The sequence below is a fragment of the Callorhinus ursinus genome, unplaced genomic scaffold (assembly GCF_003265705.2).
Source record: "Callorhinus ursinus isolate GAN/ISIS: 27379988/994484 unplaced genomic scaffold, GSC_fseal_2.0 scaffold5, whole genome shotgun sequence".
NCBI classification, from domain to species: Eukaryota; Metazoa; Chordata; class Mammalia; order Carnivora; family Otariidae; genus Callorhinus; species Callorhinus ursinus.
The window spans coordinates 13,656,561-13,670,567 of NW_027397067.1; the positions used below are offsets into that span (position 1 = coordinate 13,656,561).

Below are 14,007 nucleotides of genomic sequence, written 5' to 3' on the forward strand. Positions count from 1 at the left end.
AATTAAGAAGCTAAATTACATTTAATCACAACTAAAACACTTTTTTCATATTTAGAACTTACTGTTTTCTAAGGAGGTTAAGATTAATCTACCTAAAACTATTCCATTGGTTATAGATGTGATACCCTCCCATTTTTTTCATATCCATAAAACAAACACAAAATTGTGTGTCTAGGATGAATTTCTTTGCATCATTACTCTAGTAAGTACAGTATATATTACCATGACATATTTATTATTTTTCTAAGTACTTTAGTATACAAAATTTTAATACATGTAACACTACATAGTAAAACAAAGGAAGTGATGCTGTTTAACAAGCAGAAACACACATCTCACTAGGCCAGATTATATAAAACTTGCATATTAAAATTAACATCGTTTTTTCTAGGAAGGCAGCATTTTAAAACAAATGAGGGAATATCACATATTTATAACATTATAAGAAATATCTCAATGATAAAGACAGGTAATTCTGGTGGTAGAAAGAGAAGGGTTCAAGATTTCTAAAATAAAGAAACCCAGCCAAACTCTACTAGTTCATATTTTAATGTTACCTTTAAAATAGGCACAGGACATTTTAAAACGTCGGCTACCACAATTTTTATTTCAAAATGGATTTATGTAAGCCTTTATAAACTTACATTTTCAAATGGAAGTGAATTACGTCAACTAACGCTCAAGAATGACTGTAATTACCATATTTGAAAACAGGCTAGTACCTTATCTATATGTTCAAATATTAAGTCCAGATTAGGAAGTGCTTTAAATCTGAACACAGATATGAAATTATGCTTACTGAAAACATATGTGCAAGAAGTCTATACTTATTTATTTATTATATTTATATTTATATCTCTTATTTATTCTTATTCTTATATATTCTTATTTGTATTTCAGTATACATTTATAAAAGTATACTGAAATATAAATGCCTGGAAAAACAATTAAGCCATTAACATTTCAGTAAGAATGAAATACAGAACTGAAGTGGGAAATATCTTCCATAAAATGTGTGTGACTGAAAACAGATATTATCAAGGCAAAGATCACCACTAACAAAAAAATAACATGTCTACTTGCCTAGTAAAACTTTGGCATCATCCACATCAAAATCTCCATCACCATCAGCATCATAGACTCCTAGTTTTCCTGCAAGAGGGAGGAAAAAATGGATGGGAAGAAAAGGGAAAACAAGTTTGATAAGGTGTTACCCCTTATTACAGTCCTGACCATCAGCCATAAATATTACCAATCAATGCAATTCTTTGCTCTCTGAATCCTGAAAAGCAGTGTTAAGTGAAGATCTTACCTAAAAATGATAGATTCAGGACATGTTTGCCTTACAATCTAAGAAATATAACTGAGATAATATTTTCCTTAAAGTTTTAACAATCTGCTGATTTAATCATTTCAGCCGAATTTTTGTATTATGTTGCCAAAAATAATTTAGGTTAAAAATTTCAACATAAATAAGTAACATTATTGATTTCTAAGTTACATAAAATGTAATGCTTCTACAGTATGAAAGTTCCTCACCACCAATATTCAAAATAAAAAGAACACCCACCAAGCCTCAAATAAACACTAAATATAAATAATTAACATCAAGTATAAGTACTAAAAATAAGAGCATAATTAATTTTATATTTTACAATAATGATTCATAACAGAAACATCATGAATCAACTTAAAAAAAAGACTTCTGGAAATACAGTATATAAAACTGGCTTCCTGAAACAACAAAGGAAAACTTAGTTATCCCACTTAAAACTTAACTAGCACTGGCCATCTACTATCAAGGAAAAAAAAAAAAGCTTAAAACAGACCACTTGAGAAGACAGTACTCTCAGAGCCTTTCCTCTTCAAGCAGAGTAAAATGTTATCTTAAGGCTTTATCATCTAGGAGCCCTGCCATGTTTAGTACTCCAAATGTGAATCAAACACATTCAATTCCCTAAAAAACATTCTAAAACCAGCATCATTTAGAACTCAGCATTGGACAATGGCTGTGAGGAGACATCACGTAGAGCAATATTTTAAACAGCATCCATAAATACAGCATTAGTACTAAAAAATCAGTCTGCAGCACTGCTACCATCTCTTCAATAAAACGTAAGTTAAAACATTGCAGGAGAGCAGGCAGAACTTTTGGAGTAGAGGGGCTGTGATCAATCTCTACCCTCCCAGAGCCCTCGTTCTACTTAGGAAAATAGTTAACTAGCTATGTAGAAGTCTGGTTTAGAAAGCACACACACACATTAAAAATAAACATAAATAATAACGAAGAGATAAGGAAGTTATCATTTCTATGGCTAAGAAAATATAAATAAGAAGCGTTGATCTGCAGGTGGAGGCCATCTATAGCACAGAGCGCAAATAACATAAAAAAGATAGAAAATACCATACTTTCTGACCAACAAAGGGAGACGTTGGTCCTACCACCTATTTTCTCCAATGCAGGGGATAACTAAGTTAACAGAATAAGGATGAGGTTTTAGAGACTAACACAAGTAGACTTAAAACGCATCTCCAATAGCCTACCTTGAAGTACCTCCGATAAGTTATAACGGAAGTCCTTTGCTTTGGCTGCATGCATGTAAAAACACGAAAATTGTTAACTTTCCCTTAAATGTACAAACATTTCAAATCTCTTCTTCTGTTTAAGAGATGTTCCCTGGCAACATATTGCCGTAAGTCAACAAAAGCACAGATCTACTCAGAAGTTTGTCTCCAAACTAAAATTCTTCCTCTATTACTCTATCATCTATCCAGAGACACTCTCCTTTAAGTAATAATGAAAAACTGCAACAAACGGCAGATTATCCATAAGCGTGTTTTGCCTCCCCCCACCCCATCGAAAGACGGCTATAATCTAACATCTAAAGCAGAAGTACAGAAGGCTTTATGGAAGGGATGGGGTTTTCTATGCAACACGGTACATATAGATGAGCATGCATTTTTTTTTCAGTGACAGGGTCCACACTTTCAACTAGATCATTAAAGAGGAAGACCATGTATTCACAATAGCCAAAAAGTGGAAAGAACCCAAAGGTCCATCACTGATGAAAGGATATGCAAAATGTGGTGAGTATCCATTCAATGAAATATTATTCAGCTATAAAATGGAGTAAGCACTGAACCCTGAAAACAGTATGCCAAATGCAAAGAGGCAGACACAAAAGGCCACATATTGTATGATTCCATTTATATGAAATGTCAAGAGTAAGAAAATCATAGACACAGAAATATGTGTTTGCCAGGAGAGGGGAGGAGGGGGTGGTGGAAATATTCTGAGTTAGATAATGAGGAATATATTAAAAACCAGTAAACTGTACATCTTCACATATTAACAATATTGAATTTTATGTTATGTAAATTTTATCTCAATTTAAAAAAAGACTGTGACTTCGGAGTATGACTCCAAAAATGGTAAAGAATCATTAATGTAAAAAGTCATGAAAAACTGCAGTGATTATGGGAAGAGAAAAGGAAAAACAAGGAGAAAGGAAGACAACTATCAGAAATAACATCACAACCTCCTCAATAGCATACAGACAGCACCTATCCCAACAAACACACACACACACACCCCTATCCCAACACACACACACACACACACACACACACACATACCCCTATACCAACACCAATACACACATATACACATACACACACACTGATTCATTCCAACAGAGACAATGGGGCGTGCTTCCAAATGCTCTCTAAGGAAGGGTCTAGCAAACTGGGTCCTGATATAAATTCAGTGGCTCATAAATGTTTAAAATTCGTAATATAACAAGATGGAATAGAAATTATATAGTACTGCATTTCCTAAGTGTTAAGTACTGTTTGATAAAACTTTCCAGTGTGATATACATACAATAAATGCCTATTTTTTATTTTTACTGCAGATTATGTCTGAAGAAGTTGAAAAGCCACTACTCCCAGGTAACCCTGATAACATCCCCTTTTGTTTCTACACTGTTGAGAACAACTGAAAGGCTACAGAAATTACCCCAAAAATAATGATAAATCTTTAAGATTACTAAAGGATGTCTTTCATGCTTACAAATTCACATAAGAAACAATACCAAAATTCTTACCTAAAACTTCCTCATAATCAACAAGATCAAACCAGACGACAGCTACTGATGTCCAGACTCCCAGCAATGCAATGACCATAAACCATGTGAAAAATGAACTTCCAGAAAGTCCTCCTTTCCTCCCATTTTTGTGTCCTCCATGCTTTGTCTCTGTTTAAAAATAAAACAGATGAACAATGTCATTATAGAAGAAGACATCTTAGTGAACACCTCTTTTTGCTGAATTATTTCTCCAGTTACTTGAAAGTACTTACAATGGTAAATCATTTCAAAAATAGTTTTCACTCAAATTCTCAAAACATGTTACATAAAATAAAGATTTTTTTAAAGATTTTTTTATTTATTCATTTGAGAGAGAGAGCACAAGCAGGGGGAGTGGGAGAGGGAGAAGCAGACTCCCCGCTGAGCTGGGAGCCCGACGTGGGACTTGATCCCAGGACCTGGAGATCATGACCTGAGCCGAAGGGAGACGTCCAGCCATCTGAGCCACCCAGGCATCCCTAAGATAAAGATTTTGAAACAGAAAAGATTCTGTTCAGACTCAACACCACACATATAAAACTCTGACTTAGTAATGAAAAAGAAAACCACTTACTGGCTAACAATTTTTTAAAAATAAAGGGCTGATATCATATGTATAGTATATGTAATCTGTATATATTCCTTTTAAGTTCTTTACATGTAACCTCCTCCAAAGTTCAGCGTGTATCAACAGCTTCATGAAATCACACAGAAATGTGGCCACATCCTTTTCTCTGACCCATTCAGTTTCTGGAGAATCTTAAAAAGCCTGTTAATGGCCACAAAAATATCTCCCCCCAAAATGGCTCCATATTCTTCACCGGAGAGAGACAGAAGAAGAGAAGGAGACTATTTACAGGAAATAGAGGTCAGGGAAGAAGAGAAGCAAAATAGTACAACAATGAGTCTTCCTCCTTTACAAGATCCGCCAGGGCCTACGAAGCAGGAAAAGGCTCATCATTCACAATCCATCTCAATGCAGGAAACAGCTTTGTATACTGCAGTCCACTGAGTGTCATTTATCACATTTGCTATTCTTCTGGAAATAGTCTTCTTACAGCCAAAAGTAAACAAAAATAATGAACGTCAAGTGACACTGACAGAAAATGGTCAATGCTGTCCTTAGAAGAAAGGATCACCATATTCAAATTTCTTTTGGAAAGGAACATAATAAATATTATTCAAAAGATATGTCATATTCCCAAATGCCCTTTGAGAAAAGGACAAGTTTATCAAGCAGGTAGTATAGCAGGACACTATCTTCTCTTTGTTGAGCATGTGCCATGTACTTCAAAGTGCCCCCACGTGTATGGCGGCATGTGATTCTCACAAAGGTCTGGTCAGTGTATCTCAAGAGGGCATTTCTGGATGTCTATAAAGAACAATTCTTTATCCAGTGCAACTGTGCCTCACGCTGCAGGGCAGCCTGGTTTCCTCGGGTCCCGAAGGCAAGTAGTTCCCCGATGATGACAAACAAAAATATACCCAAACTCTTCCCAGTGTCCCCTACAAGGGTGGTGCCTGGGTCAGAACCACCAGGGTAAGGACAGTAATAATCATCCCTGTTTCATAGAAAAAAGATTATGTGGTTTACTCCAAGTCTGCAGCACAAGTTGGACAGAGCTAGGAATTAACCCTACTTCTCTGGTCCTGAGTTCCTTGATCCGTGTGAGTGGGCCAAATTACATGACTTTAACAAAGCTCACTAGCTCTAATCTAGAACTGGCTTTCTCACCCCTAAATCCAACTCTCATTACAGAATACTGGTAGTAGTATCCAGTGCCTCAAATCAAGAATATACGGCCAAATCTTCTGGAAGAAAAAATGAAATGAAATTCTTCTTATTAAAAAGATACAGTTTTTTAAACAAATCACTAGATCAACTTTTCAAAAGGGGCCATAAAAACTAAATCAGTCTGAGGTGAGTGCATACACTCAAATACATACATTTTTTATCTATATAGCCATATTTAAGTCTATAAAAATATGACTGAGACAAATTTCATTCTTAACAAAAAAGTCAATTTCCCTTTCTAATGTTCTTTAAATATTAATAGACCTATCAAAAAGGGCCTGATTTATAGTCACAGGGTGAATTCACAAAAGAATACTCACCAAATAACATATGGCCATCTAATCTGTTTCTAATATGATCTATTATTAAAAGTCTCCAAAAAGCTTGCTTTATAAAATCATAATGTTTACATTAAAAAAATTCTTACCGGGCATAGATTATAAAGTTACATATTAAATCCACTTAAAACAGGCTTCACTGTTTCAATATCCGAACACAGCCATGGGGGGGGGGGGGGGGGGGGACTGTGAAAACTCTGGCAATGTTGATGGGGGAAAATGATGATTTCCAATACTTTTGTGTGTCTTATGCATAAAAATTATAAGGACAATACAGAGCATCACTAAAATTTTAAAAAAGAAAAGAAAAAAGTGGGGAGGGGAGCACCAGAGATTCACTAGCAATGTTATGTGTTTAATTTATTAAAACTTCAGTGAACATGAAGACATTTGTCAATGCTGTATAAAAAAAAAACAAAAAAAAAAAACCTTATTTCTGGGGCACCTGGGTGGCTCAGTCGGTTAAGCGACCAACTCCTGATTTTGGCTCAGGTCATGATCTCAGGGTTGTGAGATCAAACCCAGGGTCAGGCTCCACACTCAGCACAGAGTCTGCTTGAGATTCTCTCTCTCCCTCTCCCCCTACCCCTCACACTCATGCTCGCTCCTTCTCTCTCTCAAATAAATACATAAATCTTAAAAAAAAATCCTTATTTTTATACAGCACACAAATATATACATACATACCTGTTTATACAGAATACTAATTATAATAAGAAAAATGCCTTCTGGAATATCCATTTACCTCCAAACATGGATTTATAATTTAAAAGGAGCTTGTAATGGAATAGCTAATGAAACAATTATTTGAATTCAAAGTTCAAGTCTATCTCCATGTCTGTTTCTTTCTTAAAGCAGAAATGGAGGAGAAAAATTTCTAAGATTCTCAAAAGGAAAGACTCATTTATCCGAGTTAATTCAGCAAATACTCATCTAAGTTACTGACCTGCAACACCAAATATAAGTAAAAGGTACAAAAAGTTTTCTTTAAATTACATAAATTCATGCACCGTGGCAGAGATGGGGGGAGGGGGATCAAAACACAGTAAAGAACATACCTTTAACTAGAATTGACATATATTTGTTTTGAACATGATTCTAAAACTTTGATCAAGTTTCCTAACATACTGCACAAAACTAAAGAATATACTTTAAAGACAACTTCACCTATAGGAGTTCAAGCAACAAAGTGCTGCTGGAAGGAAGGCCTGTAGGAGGTCTGAAAACCAGCAGCAAGAGCAAAGAATTTGAAAAAACTAAATGGCAGGGGGTGATCTATGATTGATGCGTGCAGGCAAACCTTGAACTATCCTTAAAATAATCTTAAATTGCCCTTAAAATAATTTTAAGTAAAGGGAATGATGACAATCAGACTGAGTTTGTCATTAAAATATTATTTAAAACTCTTTAAGAATGCAAAAAAGGCATAATAAATCCAGAAATGTTTTTCATTTACAGTATAATTTATCAAACAAATTTATCACTTTAAAAGATTAATGTCAAAAAAAGGGTAAATGTTACTTAGCTAGAATACGAAATTAGTAGCAGTATTTTATCCATCCTTTCTAATGTCAAATAAATTCTTACTCTGGTTTCATTAATCTTATTACTGTTAATATTTACTAGTACCACAACGGAACAAAACGGTAAATTATAGAAAGGAATCTTTCCCAAGACATCTCTGTTACAGGAACTTGCTATTTGACACCAAATAATACTCTCGTGATATGTCACTTTGTAAATATGGTGTACCTAGTCCCAAAGGGCAGATTATTTTTTGTCCAATTAACTGAAAAAAGCATAGTAAGATAAACACTTCAAGAGAGTTTAAAACCCCCTAAGCAAACCTGAAATCAGCACTTTGTTCCAAAGGTATTCTGGAAGAATGCCTAGCAGTTAACCCTGTTTCCTAAGATCAGAATAAATCTAAGAGTCTTCATTTCATGTTCTGACTATTGTTTGACCTGTAGTCCCAGGGATTAAGATCAAGAAGATTTTTTTAAGGGGGATTAAGAATATGGCAAGAACTATGTGATTCATCTTTTTCCATGTTGACCCATCAAAAGTAACGACCTCCAAATCAGAAAACTGTTCTCACATACTACTCAACACAGTGAGCAATGAAATGTGCCTCTCTACAAAACGTGGGCTAGGGACAATAGGTCATTTTATTTATTTGGTTGGGGAAAAAGAAAATAAAAGATATACCCCAGCACCTGAACAGGAGTCAGTCAATTACTTAACTGGGTTACAACAAACTGAATTACAAATCAACCATGTATGAGTTTTACTTAGCACTGTGCTGGTAATTTCATATTTATACATAAACCCCACATTTAAAATTGAAAAAAAAAAACACAAAACTGTCAAGCAACTCCTCAAACTGATTATTTTTTCCATGTTACAAAATGTCACCATTTGGGAGCCAAGAACTGTTAACAGTAGGTCAGAAGTATCAGCTGATTTTACCTCACTACATAGATTATATAATCCTCAGAAAAGAGGAGAAATGTCTTGTAAAAGAACTTAAAGATACATATCTCAAATTCTTCATCATGGTGACATGAGGCACTTTATCAGAATAGTCAAATGACCCATTCTAACCATTTACTCAAAACGATGTTCAAAGTAGGGATACTTGGAGTAATAGACTCCTTCCAGTGGTCACTTAGGCAGTTGAGAGTTGGAAGCTGTCTTAACACGTCTTTTTTTTTTTTTTTTTTGTATTCAATAAAATTTCAACATAATGAACAGGGTGGGAAGGCTACAGAAATCTGGGGTCTTGAGATGGTGTTTTGTTTGTGAATATATATGCCACAGCAGAACGGTGGTAGTTTTTACCACTCTAGTAGGGTTATCTAATGTAACAAATAAAAACATAAATAAAAAGACCAAATCAAATTGAAAAACAAAACAAAAACATAATGAGCTAATGTAGCTTACTTTCAAATAAGTCGAAGACAGTCTTACCTTACTTTCAAATAAGTGGAAAGACAGTCTTACCCTACAAAGTATGGCAAAAACAAACATATACAAGAATGTAAATTCAACACATTGTTAAAAAAACACTTGAAGTTAATAATTACACTAAAAAATATAAATAAATAAAATCCTACTGTCTTTACTTTGCATTTATTGCTCGCTTCACAAAAATTAGGTCAGTTTCCACAAATGGTCAAGCCTGAGTCAAGCTTTGCTTAAACCAATTAAGTGTGCTCCTTAATATAAGACGAGATTCAGACAGGCCTTAAATTTCCCATAATTTGAGATCTGAATACACACCATTCTTTAAATTCACTGTAATTGTAAGACCAAAGAGGACTACTTGTACATTTTTCTGAAGGTTGTAAAATGTGGTCTTTGACGGTACAACATACTAAAAGAAATTCTAAGTTAAGCCACCAAAACACATTCAGATTAAAGACAGATTACTCCATGAAAAATTAAACTACCATGAGAAGTTGATGTCTCCAGTAGTTCAAAATAGAAAATGCAGAAGATGCAGTTGAAGCACTTAGCCAAAAGTATTTTTAAGAGTGCACAACTGAAAACAAAGCTAAAATCTGCCAGCTAGATCCTAAACCACTTTTAACCCAAACAATAAAAATGCACCTTTACCTTCAGCCATTTTGGTCTCTTCAATCCATGAATAACGTAGAAGGAAGAGAAAAATCAGAGCGCTATCAGCAGGTATCAGGCACGCCGAACACCCTTTTCCCTACTAGGGCTTAGGACTGGCCAACTGCTCCATGGGTAAGGCCTGTAGAACTGAAACTGGACCTGACTGCAAACTCTGCTCACCAGTTATTTTTAGAGGCCTCTTCCTCATGGCCAAATACTGCTAATCACTCAGGCTGAAACGCTCCCCTAACAATGCAACAGCCTTTCTCTCCCCACTTATGGGATTCCTCTTTCAGTGGGTCCTGTCTCCCAACTCCCAACCCTAAAAAAAAAAAAAAAAATGAAGCATGCTGGAGAAAAGAAAATGGAACAAATTGTCCTGCCAGTTTTGTTTTCTTGGAATCAGGCTTCAATGGTTTTAGCCCAAGGACCAAATCACTCAAAACTGAAACAAGTCTTGCTGTAACAGGTGGCCCCGCGCCCAGGACCTGGTTGATCTGGCCCCTCAGAATCTAATCAAATGCTTACATAAAAAAGACCATGACTTAGTTTGTGTGAGTGAAACCGAATACTAAATAGTAAATTAATTAATGCTCTGGAATTCTGATTCACAGGCATTACCATCCCAAGTCTAATTCCTCCAATAGCAAAAGTAAAAAGAGAGGGAGAGCGAGAGAGAAGGAGGGAGAGCCGAGAATGAAAGCATGGAGGGAGGGAAGGGAAGAGAGGGAAGAGAGGCTGCGAGGGAGGGGACAGGGAAAGAAGAAACCCTTCAGCATGGCAGCAGTGACCTAGGAAACGGGACCTCAGAGAAGGTACTGGAAATAGAGTGTACAACTCTATTCTGATTTTTTCCACTTCCCTCCAGCCCCACCTCCAAATAGTCCCTTCTGTGAAATAAAACCAGCCCAATGCCACTACCATGTATCCACTGATTTAAGATTAGCAGTTCACAGAATGCATCAGAGCTCTGATTAGTGTATTAATTTAGCACAAACAGTATCCACCAGAGCAAGGCAGCAGCCTTCCAAAATTGTTTATTATGAGTGTTTAAATTTTTTTGGTCAAACTGAATGCTTCACATGCAAATTAAACATTTAAATGTTCTGAAGAGGAATCAGCAACCTATGGTCCCGATATTTGATTTGGAAGAGAGCGAAACAAGGCATCGGGGCCAAGTGAACAAAACTGACAAGTGTCTTAGGTGTCCTCTGACCAAGAGCCATTTCCCGCTCCCCTTTCCTCTCCTCAAAGATCTGTCCCGCTGAAGTTAGGGCTTGCTAAAATGTTACATGATAGTGACTCATTTGTTGACAGGGATTTAAGATGACCCGCCATCATGCAAATTTAGTATTTTGGAGGCTTTCTTTTGTTTTGTTGTTTTCAGAGAGAGGGTGAGTGACAAGAGATCCCGTCCTAGGGCCACAGGAAACCAAGCCACTACATTCACTTGGGGGGGGGGGGGGGTAGCCCGTTTCGGACTTAAGTAACCTGGATTAGATTCCTGGCTTCTTCACTAACTTTGATTTGGGGAAGACAACAATTTTGGGGGCCTCAATTTCCTTGCCTTTAAAATGTGTCTTGGCTTTAAACACCTGAACTTTCCTCCACTGGTCTGAAAGCAGTAAAATGTGTCCATTAATCCTTCCTTGGGTCTCCAAGGTCTCTTTATCAGAATAGTCAAATGACCCATGCTAACCATTTACTCAAAACGATGTGCAAAGTAGGGATACTCATATTCTCTATACTAATAATAGACTCCTTCCAGTGGTCACTTAGGCAGTTGAGAGTTGGAGGTGCAGGTCTGACAGGACATGGTCTGACAGGACAAAACAGGAGCCAGAAATAAGGACCAAAGGGAAAAGGGAAGAACAGTTCATAGCTGTGCTGTACGTCTATGTTTAAAACTGAATATCCCGTCATCCTGTTTCATGTATGGTTGAGTTCCCAGATTTACAAGTTTTTATACATACTTTCATTGAATAAACATTTAATTAAATGGGGGGAAAATGTGTCTTGGCACAAACCAGGCATGCAAAATAAATGTTTGTTGAAGTCATCCATGCAGCACATTTCCAATGCACCCATCAGGACACACGCGCGAGCCTCCGCATCTCCAATCCCAGCTCTTTTTCAGGACGCCGGCCTGCCACCATGACTGCCCGAGCTGCTGGGGTTCCTTCTCTCCCTTTATGGGCCCGAGTCAAGCCAGCTGCATCCTAAATTACAGGTCTGTGGTCAAGGCTGAGGCAGGAATCACACCTACTGAATCCGGGTATACCTCATCCCTGAGGCTTTTTAACACAGCTCCGATGATTCCCCCTCGACAAAGCACACACATTTACACAACCTTCTCCTTCACCTTTTACAAGTTTTGCAGTTTTTTAATAAAATGTTTTCCCTCTTTATTATCACAATAATGGCATACCTGTGTATTATAGATAGGGTGATTAGGATAAATCTGAAATAACATTCAATCCATCCCATTCCTTAAGGAAAAAGAAATTCTGAATTGCAAGTAACTACCACTTAACAAGAATAACAACTTATTTTTATGACAGGAAATGTTTATGAAAGGTTTAAAAATAAACTCATGTGCATATAGCGAATTGTGTGGTTAAAACCCTAGCAATGACAGCTAAAGTTATAAATGAACCAGTCCTTGTAATTACTGCTGGGGCTAATAGCAAATTCCTAGGTCCAGGCAAAGACCAAACTTCTAACATGTGCTCTGAGACTATTATTATCAGCCTGATGCCACTGGAGACCACAAGAGCCAAGTCTCAAGTCCACTGAGTCCAGGCTGTACCTGCTTCCAGACTTACCAGGGGAAATCCATCAGACCGCTCATGGGACACACTGACTACTTCCCTCCCCGCACCCAAGTAGATGTCATTGCAGCGGTGGTTCTCACGAGCACACTGGAGTCACCTGGAGGGCTTGCAAAAACACAGACTGCTGGGATGTCTGGGGGGCTCAGTTGGTTAAACGTCTGCCTTTGGCTCAGATCATGATCCCAGGGTCCTGGAATCAAGTCCTGCATCGGGCTCCTTGCTCGGTGGGGAGCCTGCTTCTCCCTCTCCCTCTGCCGTTCCCCCTGCTTGTGCTCTCTCTCTCTGACAAATAAATAAAATCTTTAAACACACACACACACACACACACACACACACACACACACACACACAGACTGCTGGCCCACCCCCAGAGTTTCTGAGTCTGTGGGGCCTGAGAATGCATTTCTAACAGGTTCCCAGCTGCTGATCGGATGCAGCTGGTCATGGGACTGCACACAAAGAGAATCACTGCACTACTCACTGTCCTAGCCGTCTCTAATTCTTGGGGTCTGGAGGAGGAGGAAAGGAGTACTTGCTTTTTACTGATTCCCAGACCATCATTTCCTTACCACCTAAAAAAGAAAACAACAACAAAACCCTGTTCCTCTGAGGCCCATGCCATCCAATTCTACTGCCCTCCCCCCTGCCTTGTCACTGTCATGGACCACGCCCAGTGCCCTCTCACCTCGGTGACGTCTTCACCTCCATCCTAGCCATTACCCACGTGACGTCAGTATCTACCTGTGTGGCAAATGTGACAAGTTCTCTTACGTTCCTTCATCCCCAGTGATCTTGTTCCCCTCCATCTTCTACCCAACATTCATTCTTATATCCCTATTGTGGATCTTCTTATAAACCCACCCTAATTCGCCTTCCTAATCCTATCTTCATCCTTGCTGAAGTATCTCTAGCTTTCCTGGCACCATCATCCTCACAGATCCTGTAACCCTCCTAAGAAAGCTGTTTGCTTGAGCCCATCATGAGAACTGCAGGATACCATAAGATAACAAAAATATATTTCTTAAACACACACCTGCCCTTTTCATGTGCGTACCGTCTCCAAAGCAAACATGAGCAACTTTTACCACTTGAAATCTAATATTAAATAGCTAGTATTACAGACATAACAAAAGGCAACTCAGGAGACATTGAGAAAAATCTCCTTCAATACACCGTCCCCAGCTAGGGAGCACCACCTCCGTACGCAAAGATTTAGGTTGTACCGAATGTGTGATGCAAAGGATAAAAACACCCACTCGGATCATAACCCTCCTCTTTTTTCAGCTTGTTGA

The 14,007-nt window shown here is 37.6% G+C and overlaps 1 protein-coding gene across 9 annotated transcripts in view; it reads right to left on the reverse strand.

Annotated features, from left to right (window-relative positions):
- ASPH (aspartate beta-hydroxylase) overlaps positions 1–14,007 on the reverse strand; it is a 212,813-nt gene that overhangs the window by 172,205 nt on the left and 26,601 nt on the right. For 4 of the 9 annotated variants that reach the window (XM_073892803.1, XM_073892801.1, XM_073892806.1 and 1 more), the window contains exons 2-4: positions 4,107–4,256; positions 2,545–2,589; positions 1,084–1,152 (exon numbers count right to left, since the gene is read on the reverse strand). In XM_073892803.1, coding sequence (XP_073748904.1) covers positions 1,084–1,152; positions 2,545–2,589; positions 4,107–4,256 — 264 coding nt within the window. Of the gene's footprint in view, positions 1–1,083; positions 1,153–2,544; positions 2,590–4,106; positions 4,257–9,878; positions 10,201–14,007 lie in introns of those variants that run through there. The other 5 variants (XM_025870635.2, XM_073892807.1, XM_073892804.1 and 2 more) reach the window with 4 other exon arrangements.